Source organism: Amphiura filiformis, chromosome 10 (genome assembly GCF_039555335.1).
Source record: "Amphiura filiformis chromosome 10, Afil_fr2py, whole genome shotgun sequence".
NCBI classification, from domain to species: Eukaryota; Metazoa; Echinodermata; class Ophiuroidea; order Amphilepidida; family Amphiuridae; genus Amphiura; species Amphiura filiformis.
In genome coordinates, this window is record NC_092637.1 from 37749415 (window position 1) to 37770811 (window position 21397).

At 36.4% G+C, this 21397-nt stretch overlaps 1 protein-coding gene across 1 annotated transcript in view; it reads left to right on the plus strand.

Annotated features, from left to right (window-relative positions):
* Positions 1–4317: 4317 nt before the first annotated feature.
* Positions 4318–21397, plus strand: part of LOC140162813 (integrin beta-2-like) — a 40334-nt gene continuing 23254 nt past the window's right edge. Inside the window, exons 1-7 of the mRNA XM_072186116.1 lie at positions 4318–4692; positions 8549–8637; positions 10594–10701; positions 14687–14774; positions 16554–16685; positions 19456–19552; positions 21194–21284. Of these exons, the coding sequence (XP_072042217.1) occupies positions 4590–4692; positions 8549–8637; positions 10594–10701; positions 14687–14774; positions 16554–16685; positions 19456–19552; positions 21194–21284 (708 nt within the window). The 5' untranslated portion in view covers positions 4318–4589. The remainder of the gene's footprint in view (positions 4693–8548; positions 8638–10593; positions 10702–14686; positions 14775–16553; positions 16686–19455; positions 19553–21193; positions 21285–21397) is intronic.

The window sequence follows — 21397 nt, forward strand, 5'->3', positions numbered from 1 at the left end:
TTATCGTATTGAACAAACAATAAATTCAGAAAGAATTAAAACAATTTATTCTAATAACCAAAATAAAACCTATGCGTTTTCCATTAAAAAGGACAGGCCTAGGCCTACTTCGCATTGACTAGGCTCGCGCGTATCGGGCTGAAAAGCATCGTAAAGTTTAAAAACAAAAAAGGGCGGTTTTAGAAAATGTATAACAAAAAGGAAACACCTAGTATCAACATCAAGTTAGCGGGTTTTAGAAAAGGACATCTGTGAATATCAAACTGCAATATTTCACTTCAACACAGAATTTCTTTTCAAAAAGTACTATAAACATTGTGTTTTTAGAGTAATAATCACAAACATGGTCAGCTATGGTTGATGAAAAAGGATGTCGACCCCAGACACGGGAAATGCCAATTGTCACTGCCGTCGTTGGTGGCGCGCTGTATTTGGAATCGCGTCAATTGTGTGTGGTCTTTGTTTACGAAATGAGACAATACGTGCTTATTGTTAACCAGCGTTCTTGAAAATGAGAAACATGGTGGTTTGCAGACTTAACACGGTTTGGAAATAATTTCTTCATATTTTTGGTGTTATCTGTCGTTTACATATCCTTCCTAAAACACCAAAGTACGCATATTTCAAACATCTAAATTAGCTAAAATTTAGGACATGTTACAAAACTATATTGTCTAGAATTTTAGAAGAGTACTTTTAATATTGGCCGGTTATTTTTCACACAGCGACGTTAACTAGGCAATGTACTATTACCTATAACATTAACTAAAACACCAAAGTGCGAATATTTCCAAACATCTAAATTAGCTAAAAATTTAGGACATGTTACAATCTATATTTTCTAGAACTTTAGAAGAGTACTTTTAATATTGGCCGGTTATTTTTCACACAGCGACGTTAACTAGGCATATCCCCATACTTTTAACGTAGGCTATTTGTAGAGGTCACGCGTCAATGGGAAAGAGCACTGTGTATTATGTATAGGAAAACGGACAGTAACTGCAGTATGTAAGGCCAATATCTCAACTATCCGTCTCATTACCCTTTACATCAAAACTTTGTGTGATACGCTCTTTGAAAACAGCTGACGTCCTAAAGACAGACGCGATCCAAACAACACCACGAAAGCAGTACATACTGCAGTTACTGTCCGTTTTCCTATACACAATACACAGTGCTCTTTCCCATTGACGCGTGACCCCTACAAATAGGCTTGAAATAGCCCTACGTTAACAGTATGGGGATATGACTAGTTAACGTCGCTGTGTGAAAAATAACCGGCCAATATAAAAAGTACTCTTCTAAAGTTCTAGAAAATATAGTTTTTTAACATGTTCTAAATTTTTAGCTAATTTAGATGTTTGGAAATATTCGTACTTTGGTGTTTTAGTTAATATTATAGGTAATAGTACATTGCCTAGTTAACGTCGCTGTGTGAAAAATAACCGGCCAATATTAAAAGTACTCTTCTAAAATTCTAGACAATATAGTTTTGTAACATGTCCTAAATTTTTAGCTAATTTAGGTGTTTGGAGAGGGTCGTACTTTTGTGTTCTAGGAAGGACATGTAAACGACAGATAACACCAAAAATATGAAGAAATTATTTCCAAACCGTGTTAAGTCAAAAATCATTATGTTGCTCATTTTCAAGAATGCTGGTTTACAAAAAGCACGCCATTGTCTGATTTCGTGAACAAAGCCACACATAACATTGTTTCCTTTCGTTTCCTTTATAATCGGTTACCCAACTGAAGCTATGAATACCAGCTTTATTGCGATATCGCACATGAAAACAGTCACTTGTGCACAACCAGAGAAGATCCGATTTAATCAGTTGAGCTGTTTCAATGAGTGTTATCTTGGTTTAATAGCTTTTAATGGGGTTAAGTCCTGCAAAGGTCGAGATGAATTCTACTGTAGACATGACTGCATCATGATACAAGATCCCTTGCATGAACTGCGATTTGTCCCACATAGGTGAAACGGGTAGAAAGTTTGGCACGCGACGTGAAGAGCACAGAAGTGAGGCAGAGAAAGTGAGCAAAACGGTAACCACCAGAGCAGGCTATAGAAAAGAATCGCTAACAACTACTGGTACGCACAAGTCGGTCATTACTGACCATGTCGTCGACAAGAACCACGTCATCGGCACGGAGCAAAATAGATACTCTCGCTGGATAAAGGAAGCTATAGATATAAGAAAGAGGAGGGGCACCACCATTAACAGAGGCGATGGACAGTACCAATTGATGAGTTTCTGGAACAGGGATCTAAAAAATCCCTTGGAGGAAAACCAACTGGCAACTCCAAGATCAACGCTGGAACTACTTCTAGCGTCGGTTCCCAAAAGCAGTCACTACTCATCAAGTGTTAATAAAGACAGCAGGTGTTGTTGAAACGTACACAAGTAAGTGAACTTTCTGGATCAGATACTAAAAACTTTATCTATTGAATGCCTCAAGTCTTTATTTGTCAATCGCTAACCACAAAACCTATTTCCCCGTGTGATAGTTTTCCCTATTTCACCGAACAACCTCATCTTTGATAATCAAAGTTTGGTGTATTAAAACAAATACTGCGTGATTTATAGCGGGGAAATAAGGCAACTATTTTTACCTTTGTAATGAATACGAGCCTATCATTACAGAAAACTACATTAATGGAAATTGTCGATAAATCTTTTTAAGGCTCGTGAAATTCCAATTAAAAACCGGCAATTAAGTTCCTGTTAAATTACAAAATGTAAAAACTCGTGAATGTTTATCAGTAAATACAATGTACATGTACAAAACTTGATTATTGTTACTGAATTGGTTTCGCCATTTATCGTATTTATAGTCAAACCTTCTTTTGAATTGAGTCATACAACCCATAAATCCGAAGCCACTACAATATCTAATACACTCATAGAAATTGTTCGTTGGCATTACTCAGTAAGTTGATGTAAGTCGTTGCGTCAACTTTCCGAGTAATGCCAACGCGTACAATTTTGAGTAACGCTGACTCGATATCATTATGTTGGTCGCACTCATTTGCACTTCCTTTATTGAGTTGTTACAACTCAGAAAATGAAACTAGCCTAGGTTAGTATAATTTTCTAGAGGTGTGCTATAGTATACAAAATTTTGCACTGATTACAAAAATAAATATTTCAATACTGCTAATTATGCAGAAAATGATCCAATTACGTGAATTAAGTAACAAAGTACCAAATTGGAATAACTCAAAACAATAAGTACCAGTAACTTAATATGAACGAGTTACATCAACTTACATGTTGAGTTACAATAACTCAACAATTGGTTCTTTGAACCTTGTTTATTTTTCTAAGTTCCCTGAACTTGAATTCATAAGTTGGCATTACTTAAAAAGTTGACGCAACGACTTACATCAACTTTTTAAGTAATGCCAACAAAGTTGATTAGTTGACGGAACTTTTGAGCTTTTTCAGCATTTTTAAGTTCGGATAACTAAAATGAGTTTTGTTTTGGCAACTTTTACCATGTTTACACTATTTTTGAGTTGTCCAAACTTACTCCTTTTGAATTGCGCCACCAAGGCGAACAAATCATTTCTATGAGTGTACATTTTTGTAAATTAAGAACAATAAAACCACTATGTACTATATATGATACAATGATATATTTAAAAATACAGTTCTGGAAACAATGGGTCATGAAACGGTCAACAAAACGTTAAGTGTAAGCATGGTAAGTGCTCTATGGCTACCGAATGTCTGTACCTCTTACAGTACGGAAGTCCTAACATCCACCTGATGCCAATACCAAATGAATTCCACCAAATAATTCCACAACTATTGAGCGCTTACGCATGTCTGAAGGACATCATTTGGGTCACTCCAGGACATTCTACTTTATATTTAGACCATTTACAATAAACTGTATTTACGTGTCAAGATACAGTGGACTGATGATACTAGGCATGTTGGACTCGTTTCAATGCACTGTGAATGCAGATTTTAAATTTGGTTGCAAATATCGAAATTCTAGATTTTGTGATTTCTGTGTGTCTACCTACTGATTGGTATGCCTACTCAAGGATTTTATGGTGGAAATATGAATCCATGTGTTGGTGTTTCACTTGTCTCATAGCTTCTCATCGCAGTATAGTCAACGAATATGGCACTTTCATTTTAGAGAATAACCATGATAATGTGGATCGATGATCTTGCAAACAAGATTTGAAATTTCGTTACATGCTGTAGCATAGAAGAAGTTCTTTCGGCGCAGTACCTTGTTGTTATTATTACGATTGAAACCGTCGCAACAAGAAATACTCACATCAAACAACAATGTTTACTAAGATTTGAAATTTTTGAAAAATAGAAGAAGTTCCATCGGCACAGTACCTTGTTGTTATTATTACGATTGAAACCGTCGCAACAAGAAATACTCACATCAAACAACAAGCGTTTAATTCATAGTCCGTAGAAGTTACAAGCAGGCTAAAAATTGATCAAGCTTCGGAAAGTGGTATAAAACAACTTCATATCATTATCATCGGAGCGCGAAGTTTTTGAGCGGACTTGACTTTTAAATAATTATTTTGTTGGTCTACGGAGTGTAAAATGGAGAGAAGTTGTTTGAATACGTTGACTGTATGCCTTTTCGCAGTGACTATTGTGTTGTCTTTAATGTTATTTTCGACGATTGCGGAAGAAAGCCCACTAGGTAAGTACACAACATTAAAGCCATTATAAAATTTCTGTAAAAATAGATTAGTATTTATTTTCCATAAAATATTAGCTGTTACTGTCAGATATGTCCCCTTTTAATTTTGAGCCGAACAAGTGAGGTAAAGCATAGAAAATTGGAATTCACTACCAGTGCCCATGCATGTTACTCCAGCGGTTGTAATACGGTACGATCCTCTGAGTGTGTGTGGATGTGTATCCCGCACGCCGTGTACGTACTGTGCATACGTGTTCGACTAATATTTCCATCGTAATAATAAAACGCCGGTTCCATTGTTTTATTCAAAATCTCGGATTTTGACAAAACTACAGCACCTAAAGTCTTGATTTTTGCAGAGTATCTTTATTGACTAAAGTATATTACAATCGTGTAAAAACCAGAATTTAAATTTTTTTAAGGGCGTTCTCCTCAGCAAATGTTATAATATGGCTTTAACAATTAACTATCCCCCCCAATTATGGCTTCAATTAACTATCCCCCCTAATTATGGCTTATAGACAATAATATTAACAATGTGTGTTTTCCTGTTTCCGGATATCCTCGCAGAAAAGGAGAAACACACAAACAAACACCCCACGTATAAACAAAGAAACAAACAAAATTTACAATCATCATCATTGACATCATTGTCATCATCATCATCATCATCATCATCATCATCATCATCATCTTCATCTTCGTCTTCGTCTTCGTCTTCGTCTTCGTCATCGTCATCGTCATCGCCCTTGATGATTCTATATATAACCCCCCTACTTTGGTTGTTACAAATTATAACCCCCCCTATTTTTGGTCTCAAAATTCTATGACCCCCAGTATATTCATGACCCCCCTTCCGAAGCAAATGACAGCCCCTAACATGCCTAAGTATTCAAAATACCATAAAGTTACAACGAGTAGAAAATAACTTGACGACAGTTTGTTTACGAAACTTAAAAATTTATCTGCATCTGGTTAAAGGCTCTGGTATGAGCGTTTGGACAGTATTTTTCTGTTGTGCGTATCAAATAAAATATTCAGTCCGCTACAGTAACTAAAATCAAAACAACACATTCAAATATTAGGTACGCCTTTTTGTGTTAAGGTTAATAAACCTTAAAGGTGACACCAAAACGGATGTTCAAAATAGAACAACTTTTGTAGCGCCTAAATATTTACAAAATACTCATGACAGGAAACATGCGATGCCTTTAATTATGTTGGCCATGAAAACATGTTGAAAAAACACATTATTAACTTAAATCTGGTTAAATGTTTCAAATATTATGCAAGCAAAAAGCGTCATAGCATAGATACTAATTTTAGTATCTATGGTCATAGTCAGCAGGTGATCAATTACCAATTACCAATTACCCACAATGCATCTTAAACGGTTCCAAAAAAATAAGCCCCCTAAGAATTTTTGGTATAATCCAAAAACTGCTTGAACAATTCTCTTGTTTTAAAGTTTGGAACATAGGCTGATTAGTTATGCATCGAGTGCATGGTGTTTTCTTGTTATATGTTATCATATTCACTGAGAAATACAGCCATTTATAAAATTTTCGGCCAAAAAAGGTGCACTTTTCTACATAGGCTTTTATGCATGACTTTTGGTTTCAGACCTCTTTCACTTGAATAAAATTAATCAAAAAGGAATGTTTCTATATTTTTTTGTTTTTTAATTAAAATAACTTAAGTTAAGATGTTCATGAATTAATTTTTACACTTTTCAAACATGTTTTATGGTTCAGTGAGTAATCATATAGCCATTTATGAAATTTTATTCATCAACAAAAGTTGCACTTTTCTAAATTGGCTTTTTGTATGCATTAAAATGCGTAAATTTAACAAGTTTTTCATTTTAATTTAATTTATTGGGAAGGAACAACTGTAACTTCAATGATAAATCTTGTGTTCATTGATTAATTTAACCAATGGACCAACAGATTCCTGGTTAGATCTTTTATGCTGGCCCTATGGACTACGGGGTAGTCTAAGGGAAACATTGTCAAAAAACAAATTCAAGCATAAAAAGCCTATGTAGAAAAATGCAACTTTTTTTTGGCCGAAAATATCGTAAATGTCTGCATTTTGCAATGAAGATGATAAAAAGTAGCAACAAAAACCCGCTCACTTGATGCATAACTAATCAGCCTATGTTCCAAACTTTAAAACAAGAGAATTGATCAAGCCGTTTTTGGATTATACTAAAATGTCTTAGGGGGGACTTACTTTTTGGAACCGTTTAGTTATAAATACGCCACGCATACATTTCATAATGTCACAGATATCTTCTGCCTTGTTGTTACACTCTTAAAGCGATCTACTTATTTTTGAATAGAAACTTGACAAATTTGACATGGAAAAATTATTCAGATGGGGACATAACAGATTGCTCTTCAAAATAAACAGATTTCTCTTCAAAATGAATCAAATTTGATAAGATTGTCATTTTGCCTTGTCAATTAAAAACAAAAAAATGTTCTTGTCAAAAATGATACAACTTATCAAATTTGAGTGGTTTGTCTAGTCAAAAATGACAAAAAAATGAAATTTGAATAGTTTGACTTGTCAGAGGGGAAGCAACAGATTCTTCTTGTCAAAAGAAAATGGGTAATTTTGTGAAATATTGAGCTTGTTAATTTAAATAGTTACTTGTTAAAATAATACGGAAACTATTCTTTTGATAAGATTGTCGGTTCAAAGTGATAATATACTTTATCAAAATGAACAGTATATCTCATCAAAAGAAATAATAGGGACTGTCAAATATCAAAACGTTCATAAATATCAATTTTTAATAATTTGCTATAAAATTTGTATTATATTGCGAATTTCAAAAAAATCAAAACTATTTGATGTCAGAAGGACATTTCTCGTATTCAGAATTGATGTATCTGATGTGCTCTCAGGTCCCACAAAAATACTGTGCAAACGTTGCTATCCGATCCCTTAAAATTCAGTTGGAAAACGCTAACTAAATAATGTTGATAGTATAATAAGCAACAAGTTTCTACTATAATAATACAAGAATAAACTTCCTGAAAACCACAGATTAGACCTTTGGCTTTTGACTTCCTCGATTTACACGCGTGCAAGTATTGGAATAGGTAATCCGGATATCCGATAGGTTCAAACGCCAATCCATACATTCTTGTTCAATATATTTCTGATTTCATTTCAAATAGCAAAGTTAAGGTCGTTTTGATTTCATTTAAAATGGTAGGTCTCTTTGGGAAAAAGATGTGTATCTTCAATACGAAAGGGGCATTTAAAAAAAAAATGATCATCGGCCTTTTCTCTCAGCTACATACAAGTTTAAGTACATTAGATTTACGAAGATTACTTCGAGGACTGTTAAATAACACAAATATCACATTTTAATAATTTGCCGTAAAATTTGTATTATATCGCAAATTAAAAAAAAAAATTGATATGAGAAGGACATCCCTCGTATTCAGAATACAATTCGATATTTCTGATGTGCTGTCATGTCCCAGAAAAATACTGTCCGCAACGTTGCTATCCGAGCCCCTAAAGAGGAAGCCCCGCTAGGGCAGTTCTTCTGGGGTGAACCAAACCTGCCTGGTAATCAAATTAATCAGTGACAAGATTATCTCTGAATTTGACAGGTGCTAATTAATGCAATAACATTAAAACATCAATTAGCACCTCGTTTAATTCAGAGATAACCTTGTCACTGATTAATTTGATAACCAGGCAGGTTTACTTCACCCCAGAAGAACTATTGCTCTCAGTGCTCTGGCGGGGCTTCCTCTTTAAAACATATACGCTAAAAATAATCACTATTGATTTCCTCGCAATTTTCATTTTTAAACGGATCCACTTGCAGATTCAACGTGGAATATATGCGTAGGTGCGAAACATTGCAGCGAGTGCATAGAGAGACATAGTACTTGTGCCTGGTGTCTAGATAGTAGGGTAGGTATCACCAAGTAAATCACTATTTTCATTCAAATTGTCTTTTTCGAAGTACTTTTCTTCTTCTTATGAATCTAAATTGGGGAATTAGACCAAGGGGAAAGCAGAGCGAGGTATCGGATTTGGAGTCCCAAGGGATCATGAATGAACGGGAACGGGAATGACCAATGATGACTATCACGAAATGAACCAGATGAAACAGAAATTAAGTTTAAGAATTTATTATGAATTTACATCATCAGACAAACTGATCAAATACATAAGGTGTAAATAAGTCTTACCAGAGTTACATCGCTTCATAATAAGTATAATTGAATATGATTCACGTGCAAGACATGATGACAATATATTCGTCATCATTTTGACCAATCTAACTAAACATCATGAGCCAATCCTGGGCACGTCTGTATCGGTTGTCACAGGGTTAACAAGGAGTGAAGTCTTTATTAACGCACAAACAAAACATCGCTTCAATCAGTGCAATTGATGCACGGATATAAAAACGTTCACTTGATGAATGGTTATCATGGCTTCTTGCACTATGATCAATATTCAATTATCGAATGAATTACCGTTACATTGTACAACATTTTTATCAACAATTTATTATTATGTAGATGTAATTTGATCAACCAATAACCCCCTGCTGAATAAAACAGGATCTTCATTTCATATAAATTACAGGTACATTATAGGTCCTTTTGCAGCGACGGTATTTTAGACAGGGGAATTACAAAAAGTTGGGTGTTCAAATCTGGTAAATAATGCAAAATTTTCCCACCCACCACGCCCAAATTTTAATAGTATTAATAATCTCTATGTTAAATATTTCTTTTTATGGGAGGTGAAAAGATATTTGCAATAATGGAAAGGTGGAAGTATACGGGAATATCGATTGTATAGAAATATTTCAATACGCTGGCGAAGTTATCGGATTAACTACCATAGCAATAGGTCAAAACAATTTTGAACACATCGCGCTTCACTACAAGCAGGTTGAACTAATCACCTGTGTATGTCTGCAATCATAGATTGAATACAATACTGGTCTTTTCAAAGATACTAATTTTACAGGTGCAAGTGATCAGCATGATATGATTCAATGCAGAGGTACCGCGGGAACATATCAGTTTTGTTTTGACCTATTGCTATGGTAGTTAATCCGATTATTACGTAACTTCGCCAGCGTATAGATTACAGAATAAAAATAATCCTGTTGGTGGGACAGACAAAAAAGACAACACTGAACACCTGACGTCAATTCGGTGCCATTCAAGAGTGTGGTTACAGGACATCACGTGACATCGACCGTTTACGTACCGCGTTCACTTCTATGGCTGGTTTGCGAGCATGCAGTGGGCACAATAAAAGAGAAACCAAGTTTTGGAAAAACGGAAGTTTGTTTGTTTGTTTGTTTGTTTAAACGGTCGCTCCGTGTGGAGACACGCTTGGGTCCTGATGGGACCAGGCTCAAACAAACTGCTCAAGCCAGGCTAAAAAGCCTATATAAGCATGCTGGCCTGAATGGAAAAAGAAGTGAGAAACAGATTTGAAGACAAAGAACAAGGAAAAGAAGGCCACTCCCAACAATCAAGTTAACAATTTTACTGTCAGCCTTTGGGTCAAGAGAAAGGAAGTGCTTAATCCAATTTCAACTGCCACTGAGGCTACATTTTCGATTAAAAAACAAACAACAGGTTTCTCGGCCGATAAATTGGCTTATAAATCTTAATTTTGCTTCTCGAATCGATAAACCTGGTTTCTCGATGAGAACTACATTTTACAAAAACGTAGCTTCTTAAATCAAAAAATTTGGTTTTCCGAATCGAAAAACCAAATTTTACATCGAAAAACATGGTTTGTTGCCAAAAAACAGGTTTCTCTCTTTCATTTTGCAAAATATGTGCAATACTCGCCCATTTACCTAATGCTGTCTAATATATCCTCCTTATACAGAGCTTTAGAGGAAGTAATGACAGCCAGTGTGATACCTATGATAATCTCTATTCAAGGGGCTTATGTTCAAATATAACGTTTCCTGAAAACAGTATACTCTTCAAAGAGGTAAGTGAAAAAATTGTGACTCGATCAAGTGAAATACTGACAATAGTTTGATTCATGTTTTTCGTTTTCGTTTTGGTTTTTGTAACGTAATAATTCCATTCAATGTGATTTGCAGCTTACGTAAGACCTGATCAACATTTTTGTGTGTTTTCGGGAGAGCGAGTTGGCGCAGCGGTAGTTTCTTCGCCTTGCACCACTGAGGTCCCGGGTTCAAGCCCCGGCCCTGGCCAAGGACTGTATGTGCATTTGGTTTATCTCGATTCCATGCTCGCTCTCGCAGGTTTTCTCCGGGATCTCCGGTTTCCTCCTGCTTTCAAAAAATCAGTGATTAGTTGTTTGGTTATCAAAAACTTCCTCCACCCAATGGAATTTGGGGAGCTGCACCGAAAATTGGTGGATGTTACAATCTAAGTGCGGATAGGTCCGGGGATAGGTCTGCGCCAGGTTCGGCTGCAACTGGCCTAGTTGATGCGACCTGATTGTGATGATTCACCATGACAGTGAAATTACAGCGCTTTGAACTTTCAAGATCTGGAAAAGGGCGCTATATAAATCCGAACTTTATTTATTTATTTATTTATTTATTTATTTATTTATTTATTTATTTATTTATTTATTTATTTATTTATTTATTTATTTATTTATTTATTTATTTATTTATTTATTATATTATATTATTTTGGTTCCTGAAGAGCGAGGTCTTGTTTCAAGACCTCACGAAACAGTTCTGTAAAACTGCAATGTAATTTCATTCCTTGTTTGTAATTATTATAATGCTCCCAAAAGGTTGAGCACTCTACCAATCATTGGTTTCACTATCGCTTGGAATTATTATTTATTTATTTATTTATTTATTTATTTATTTATTTATTTATTTATTTATTTATTTATTTATTTATTTAAGACGTAAATCATGTCAACAGTCATCCTGCTTGATATCGATTTACTAATCTAGTCAACAATTTGTTAAGGACCCACTTCAAACAATATCCCAGAATTTTATTTTACGTAACCTCCAAAAACTTATGCTACTGCATTGAACGAACAGCAATCCCAGGATTATTATTGCTCGTACAGTTAGCAGCCTGGACAACCGATTCTTTTGTTTGGCAAGGCTCACTCAGTCATTTAATGAGGCAATACAAACGATCGAATTTGGTGTTGAAATGAGCTAAATTTTTAGTTACACCTTTTCGATGTAAAATTAATTTTCTCGGCCAAATGAAAACAATCATTTTCATTTTTTCAGTAAATGTCAGGAAAAATTGTAGTGCTTGATACTGTAATTTTTTTTCAAATTCTAGTGTTAAACTTAGGCGTGAAATTTAGTCATTTAGTGTAAGATTTTCGATTTTGATAGGCTTAAACTCTGTCCGCGAGCCTTTTCTTGGATCAACCTTTTAGCTTTTCAAAGTAAGATAGTTCGCTAATGAAGGATTTTCCCCAACTTTCTAACGCACATCACCGTGAGCGATATATCATAGTTTTGTCAGAATTTGCGCTTTCATTTCACCATTTTAACTGCCGGCTGACCATTTTTCAAAATCAACGAGTGAAATCTAAGGCTAATACTAGCATTGTGGATCGATATCCCTGGGTTTAATAGGAATACCGGCATGGCTACAGTGTTGCTAGAACTTCAATATAGCAAAGAAATTCCCAGGCCTATAGCGCTCCTACTGATCATGTTTAACCAGAACACTCAATTGGGGATTTGGGCTACCAAATCGCTGGTCGGGCAATTTGCTTTCAATGGAAAATTGACCTGGATAAACAACAAAGGAAATATCGACTATTTGTGCTGGTTGCTCTCGAGATAAAAGTACTGAGTTAGACATTTTCGAAGTATGAAGGGAAAAAGGGTAAAAATAAAAACGGAAATTCTAACAAAACTATAATATATAGACCCACACGATGTGCTTTACAGAGGTGGGAAATATCTTTCTTTAGCAAACTATATTAGTTTGAGACGCTAAAAATTAATTCCGTAAAAAAGCTCGCGGGCGAACTGAAGGCCTATAAAAATCAAAATATCACACTAAAAGACACAATTTGATGCTTAATTTTAACACCAGGATTTGTAAAAAATTTTATATCCAAGCACCAAGTTTTTAACTGATATTACTGAAGAAAAAAAAAAATTGCTTTATATTTGACCGAGAAAATTAATTTCATAGCAAAAAGGTGTATCTCTGAATTGTGCTGATTTTAACATGTGTCGATCGACTTTCAGCGCGACTAAGCATTTCTAAAGAATCGGTTGTCCAGGCTGCTAACTGCGTAAATGTGTTCACCAATTAAAATTTTTCTGACAAGGGCCGGTAACAACGGTCACACATTCTAATCGATAGGCCCTGATAGACAAAAACATAGTACAATGTATATGAAGTTACATTTTGATCGACAGCAGTTTGAGTATCTGCTACATGCAATATCAGCATGATCATGATCACTGGCCGTACCATGAATGGAATTATATATCAGGTTACAAAAACGTACGAAAAATTACCGATTGATTTTTCTCTGTCTGCGAGTTACAAATTGTAAATGAGATACGAGATAATTAATCAAAAACTTATGTTCTGATTATTTAAATATATGTTTTCAACCACAACGCGGCTTGCTTATGTCTTAGTTTGATGGCATTAATTATTAATGAATTAAGCTAATTAAAAAGTGCTTTACCGTGATGCAAACATCTGAACGTTGACTTTTCAGGCCATTGTGCTCATTTTGGGTGATAAAGTCAAATATTGTTTCCTTTAATATGAGTTCAAGGGGAGAGCACCATGCTGTGATCTGAATGGTTTTGATATCGTTGTATATTTCACTTATATTCAATCTGCAATGTATGATAGGTCCACAATAATCTCCCTTACCGTAAGGGCTCACTTACAATAAGTGACACACTGAAATCCAGAACGATTGCTTAAAATGTTATTAGTATGGCTTGCTTTAAAAATATATTACTATATGTGACCCGGCAGCACAAACGAGCCGTAAATTCCCTAAATTGTATTCTGAGTTACGGTGTAAAATGTGTACGAAGGTCATATTCATCGGTAACTTGCTGGCCCGACATCCGTCTCATTTCGATAGTCAAAAACTAATCAATAATCCTATTGTTGAAGTGGATAATAAGCTTCTACCTTAGATGGCTATAGAACTTTTAATAGCTCTGGTTCAAGTGGTGGGTTACCAGGCATTGTATTTTGTACAGGTATGCATAACCAACAATTAACAATGAGAGAACATTCTTAAACCTCGTTGACTTGGGGATGATTTGAAATGACCGCCAATTATGACTGTTTGATATTTATTGCCAACAATGTGGAAAAAGAGACACATGTAAAAACGTACAAAGCTATAGTTTTGTTGAAGGAGCAAAGTTTAACAAACCATAACCCCGCTTCTGGATATCGTTTGAAGTCAAATGATATACCATTTTTAAGTTTATGATGTTTATTTTTAAACACGAAATAAAACAAAATTAACAGGGGGAGGAATTTACGGCTCATTCGCCGTGGACGGTCACATATTATGAACAAAATAAATTGGCTCAAAAAAACAAAAACCTCAATATTCATTTGAAAGGTTTTTTTCCCTGAAGTGGGAAGAACAATAAGTACTAGAACGGTTGTAATTACGGACAGAATTTATAGAAGTAGTTAAGTACATTATGTTCCATTACATTTATATTAAGGATTCCATTATTTTTTGCATGATTCAAAGGTAGACAAGGTTGGTCGAAGCAGCCAAAAAAAAAGCGATTTTTATTATCTAAATCTGAAAAATAACACTGTTTTGCAAAAGTTCATATACAAATCATATACTTTGAAAACTTGCCTGATTTATTATTGTTAATGCGTTTTACAAAATCGTTCCAAACAATTTTGAAACAAAAATAAAAATAAGGTTAATGTGCAATATGAAAAACACAGTTGTTGTGTTTGATAACTAGTGCGCTCTATTCATTATTCTATAGAATACTACATTAAGCGATGCTGACGATTCAATTGATGGACACGCTGTACAGGTTACACCACAAAAAGTAGCAGTCAAACTTCGAATTGGTAAGTCCGTTTTTCGGTACAATTCTGGTTTACCCTGCGCACCCTGTGTTTTAGGAACAACTCTAGTTTACCCTAGCTGCGCACCCTGTATTTTAGGGTTAGGATTAGGGTTAAGGTTATGGTTAGGGTTATGGTTAGGGTTATGGTTATACTTGTGCGCAGGGTATACCAGAATTATTCCATTCTCTCTTACTGATTGCAATGCTAGTGGTAATAGACGCCTGCATACGTAGGCCCATTCAGTGATTTGCAAATCCAGGCAATCGCAAAAATCATCAAAATTCAGATTTTGGTACCTTTGTCATTGTCATAGATGTGCTAACATAGCCTGCTAGTGGTTCAGCCGAAAGCCGTTTATTTAAGACAAAATAAGGCATTTACATAAAATCTGTAATTTATATACTGACAGTATAATTAGCTACATGTATTTGAATGGGGCTTCAACTTCGTCAATAGTGCTGTTTCCTTCGTTTTTTGGCCAAACAGTACTTTTCAAAAGTACCAAATGACAATTTGAATGACCTATCCTTCAATTTTAAGCAATTTATAAACACTTTTAATTTTTTTAACACTTTCGCTGGGATCACTGAATGGGACTTTAATAATAAATAGGAATGAAGATGAAAAAAAGATGACGATGAAGAAGAACGTCAAGATGAGAATCAAGACAGATGCGGAGATAGAGATATAGATGGATGTGGAGATGGAGGCGGAGATGGACATGAAGATGGAATATGAGACGAAGATGTAGATGGAGATGAAGATGAAAATGAAGGTGGAGGTAGGCCTATGGAGATGGAGATGCAGATGAAGTTGGATGTAGAGATGGAGGTGGAGATGGATATGGACAGGGTGGAGAATGAGATGCAGATAAAGTTGGATGTAGCGATGGAGGTGGCGATGGATATGGACAGGGTGGAGAATGAGATGCAGATAAAGTTGGATGTAGCGATGGAGGTGGAGATGGATATGGACAGGGTGGAGAATGAGATGCAGATGAAGTTGGATGTAGCGATGGAGGTGGCGATGGATATGGACAGGGTGGAGAATGAGATGCAGATGAAGTTGGATGTAGCGATGGAGGTGGCGATGGATATGGACAGGGTGGAGAATGAGATGCAGATGAAGTTGGATGTAGCGATGGAGGTGGCGATGGATATGGACAGGGTGGAGAATGAGATGCAGATGAAGTTGGATGTAGAGATGGAGTTGGAGGTAGAGATGGACAGGATGGAGAATGAGATGGAGATTAAGATGAAGTTGGATGTAGAGATGGAGGTGGCGATGGATATGGACAGGATGGAGAATAAGATGAAGATGAAGGTGGAAGTGTGCAGATGGAGATGGAGATGAAAATGAAGGTGGATGTAGAGATGGAGTTGGAGGTGGACATGGACATGGACAGGATGGAGAATGAGATGGGGATGAAGATGAAGTTGGATGTAGAGATGGAATTGGAGGTGGAGATTGACATGGACAGGATGGAGAATGAGATGGAGATGAAGGTGGATGTAGATGGAGATGGAGATGGAGATGAAGATGAAGTTGGATGTGGAAATGGAGTTGGAGATAGACATGGACAGGAGGATGGAGACATAAAGATGAAGATATGAAAATAAATGAAGGTGCAGGTGGAGATGGAGATAGAAATGAATTGAGATTGATCCCAAGCGCTCGGATAATGTAAATATAATGTTGTAAAATATGTCAATGGTTCACACGTAAAGTTTGATTTGTCTTTTCCAATTCACCCCCTATTACTTTATATATTTCACACAGGGCAGTCTATGACATTCCGAGTATCGATCAGGCAAGCTGCAGATTATCCCCTCGACTTATACTACCTAATGGACCTAAGCAAATCTCTTAGTGATGACTTAGAGAGTCTACACACTTTGGGAAGAGCACTAGGTGAGCAAATGTTTATTGTCCATGAACCCCAATACCAATGTATTGCTTAAAATCATTCTGAAGGCAAGTTTGGGGCGAAAATGCAACCTCTGAGACATCTAAGGACCCAATACAGGTAGCATCACGTGATAATAAACACATTCTGTCTTATGGAGTACAGAATCAGAATCATATGTTAACAATACGGGGGAATATTCTTGTTTCATTCTAAATATAGATTACTGTAGGCTACTTTGAGGGAAGGAGACACACTACACTGGCCAAATAAATTGCTAAAAAGAAAATTCTACAAACTGTAAATTGAACATTGATCCAGTATCCTGTCGATTTTACATGCCCTACTAGATGGAAATATTCTTTGCAGGAAACAAGTAAGATCAGGCGACTCAATGTCACAATGTGATGGAAGGGGTCACATGTGGTGACATTATCCGCGTATTCCAGTGTTTATGAAGGCGGAATAATAACGCGCTAGAATGCAGCGTCGAAGAAACTATAGTCTACAAAATGTCCCGATACCTTTTTAATGGTCTCTAAATGGTTTAAGCCTTGGAATACGCGCATAATGTCACCACATGTGACCCCTTCCATCACATTGACTAGCCTGATCTTACTTGCTCCTACAAAGAATTTTTCCATCATTGACTCCGAAGACAATATGGTGCCATTTAGTACATAATGTGAAATCGACAGGATATGTACGTTAAAACTTACAGTTTACCGATGATTTTTTTAAAGATATTGCAACTTGAATACTTTAAGCCAATAACAATAATTATAAGTACATTTTCCTTGTAAAATGTCGCGACATAGGGTTTCACAAGCTACAATTAAAGCGAAATGGAATCCAAAAGGCCCTATGTCACATAATCGATAACGCAAAATAACGAAACATTTTAATAAAACCTAAGAAAAGACAAGAATATTGTAAAACAAACACAAAAATGCACAACATTCTCTAAAATAAGGGAAAATATCAGTAGATATTCTAAGGTAACACTGACTTTCAGGAGATATTCTAAAATATTTTTTTTAAGGATACTTTGCGTTATCGATCAAGTGACATAGGGCCTTCCAAAATGGCTCCAAGCTGCATCAAAATGAATGGTACTCAAAATGTGTCATGTAAAAGCGTGCTCCTTCAATATGCAGCATTGGATCTTCTTGAAATCACCTCAGTTTATTACTTATGACCTTTAAAATACTAACCTACAAATTAGATTGACAATACTGCATGTTGGTGAAGTAGTCTTGCTCATAACCAGAAATGATGGGGATACGGTCCAGTGCTACAGTAAACAGATCGGTACAATATCCTTATCTGGAGGAGAAGTTTTACCCATCATGCACTGCATGCTGTCGAACGTTTTACACAGAATTCAATGGGAATATAAGAAAATGACAATGTTTGGACTAAATTTTTAGCAAAACTTCATTCAGGATTATAATTTTTTTCTTCCGACTGACAGTTGCCTTATTTTGTGCAATTCCGGATCAACGATGACTTTTCCACTATAGAAATGTTTGCAAACAATTATGAGACAAGACCGTATTGACACGGAGGTATACAAAATGGGACAACTTTCTGTCTCTTTCAGACTTTTGTCACTTTGGATTACTATCTGTACCAAGGAAGAGAAAAAGTTTACCTTAAATTTGTGGAAAATAACCAAATTATATTTTGCGTGCTACAATAAATGGGTAATTTACGGATTGTGCATATTCCGGGGCCAATCAAAAGTGGTTAGTAAGCATTGCCTTCTAAGACAATGTTTACTCAATTAAAGTTGGTCACCATCGGTGATAAAAAAAATAAGGCTTGAACGGATGGTCGTTTCGGAAACATTGTGGTCGCAGATGCGACCTATTTGGTCGCAAACCATGGCAACGTATAGCCAAACATTTGTGTACACGATACATCCATATCAAAATGATGCACTTGTCGGCTGCTACATGTGTCTCATTTTATATAATAGCTGGGAATAAATACCAGACTCATCTCAAGTGAAGATCACTTAAAGTCATCCCAAGTCACATGGTTTAGAATGTTCTCTGTATTCCTATAATTCTCTTGACTTCAGCAGTCAAGTTAGCTCAATCGATAAGGCGTTCGACTGTGGTGCGAGAGGTTGTGGGTTCGAACCATGGCGGTGCCTAGTACGCTCACGTGGAAAAATTGAGTTAGCTTGAAATTCCCCTGGACAAGGAACTCACTGCTAATTTGTCTCGTTATAACCCGTACGAAACTCGGGGAGCTGATCATGGTTGCGATGGATATTTGTGGAATGTATAGGATGTGCGCTCTTGAAGCAGCAAAGTCCCTGATTTGTTGTTTAATGGTTTGTGGAATGATGTGGGGCCGTAGTGGTCAGCGACAACCTGTAAAGTGTGCTGAGGCTTGTGGATCAACGTCTAGGCGTTGTGCCTGTGCGTAGCGCACTATAAATCACTGCGCTTTTTTTTTCCTCTTAGAAACAATATCTGTGAATGCATTTGTAACTCCGATGGACAAATTTGGAATACAAACTGCTCTTTACCTAGCTGGTGGGTTTACACCCCCCCCGAGCTAGGTACTGTTTTGCTATCCGATTCTTCTTTCTTCCTCTTCTTCTGCAACAAACTTCAAAATGCTTCTCCTCCTACATGGTACACCCTACAATTACGTAACTTGCACATATGTATCGGCTATATCCAGTGCCCATAGGGTGCAAACAGAATTGGGATCAAAGGTCATTAAAGGGGCATTTTTGGTATATTTTTTTATTTCTAGTGCGACGGTTAAGACGACTAACATGTGACTTACGCCTGGGGTTTGGGGCATTTGTCGACAAAACTATACTACCGTTTGTCTTACTGGACCAAACCACGTGAGTTGTAGCGTATGATATTAATGAAATGTAAAGTATTATTGACATGATTGAATAAATCTATATTTGAGAGCACAAATACCACCATGATAACCACAGTGCGTAGCCTCCAGTAAACCATGGAAACTGGTGAAATGGGGAGATGAATCATTCACTCATATGTGACCCCTCGGCACAACTGAGCCCTGAAGTCGCCAATCATCATTTTTGAGATATTCAACCAAAATATTCTGCTTGAAATTAGCTTTAAAATGATGTATATCATGTCTATAGTACTTGACATTTAAGAAAAAAAAAATCAATAAAACAGTCAATAAATCCTTTGTTTCCTATTGTTTATTGTTAAGTTCGATGGAGCATATCTCAATAGTGGCACTGGCGACATCCGGGCTCAGTTGTGCCGAGGGGTCACATATTGTAATTGTCGCTGGGTAGTGTGGTTGGGTAGTGTGTTTGTATCTAACTATCTAAAAGTAAACTTAAATAAATAAACAAAAGAAATAACATGGACGTAAACAGTGAAAGTAAAAGGGCGTATTTTACTACAGTCTAGGCTAGACCACCTTTTTCTTACCGCCCTGAGTTAGTACTAGTACGTTTATACATATTGCTTTCGTTTGTTTTCATTTGTGTGTGTGGGGGTGTGTGTGTGTGTGTGTGGGGGGGGGTGGGCGTGAATGTGGGTGAGGCGGGGTGGGTCTAGGAGGGGGTAGATGCTAGGGTGTTAATTAGTGTTTTTGGTGTTCATGATGTTTTAGGCACCAGAAACAAATTTGTTCGGTCTTTGGATCGACCGTCGATGCTGCTTCAATGCTCGTTATTAATGAACTAACAACTCATTAGCCAGAATTAATGCTGAATTTATATACATCATTGTTAATACAGCCAAAGATTCATATGTTATCACAATTAACAATAGTCATTTATTTGATTTCATAAATAATAACGATCGACCACGCATTGATGGTCGATCAAAAGATCAAACTAATTTGTTTCTATTGATGAAATCACCAAAGAAATCGACGTGACACACCGACATCGCCTGGCTAATAATTATTTGGTGCAGCAGTGACATTAAAATGAATACACGGGATCGATACACTTGAATTGCTATGCACGATTTTGATATCAGACGAAAATCTTCGGATACTGAGTTAGAAAATGATGAATATCTCCCGTAAATGAATTTTTCTCAAGAAACCAGATGTGGTCTCATACACTTGAAAATACGTGTTGAACAGATATTATAGTCGTTATTAGCGTGCGCTTTGAAAATTGGCCGTGCGCTTTGAACTCAACATTTGACCAAGACTCTCAATTTTATATTGCGTTGATCTTGTATGGACTACAGCGCGCAGCAGGCTATAGCGGCACTCACTCAAGTGGAGAGAGTATAACCATTGACCGCAATGTCGTATACAAGCTTGCTCACAGAGCGAGAAATCAATTACCCCGTCTATGTCAGTAGCCTTAGTCAGGTCACTTCGCTAATAATATGCATCTCATAAGGTCCGAATAAAATGGTCATGGGTGGCTGTGGATTCAACCTACCATGGCGATTTCTACTATGAAGATATCGGGGCGATGTCACTGTGCGTGAGTGACAATATCGTTCACCTTCTGTATGCATTCATTTACCAGGTGTCACCATACATCATGCTGTAAAGATTGTGTCACGCCATTTAGTTACAAGAATGAACAACCACTCACAAACAACACCAGGAGATTTTTTGTAAGTTTTGAAATTCGCCTTAGGGGTGGCTTCAAAACCAGACCGCCGGCGCCTTAGTAGAGCTGGTGGTTGGGTCTGGTTTCTGTTGTTTAGAACGATATAACATGTATAAT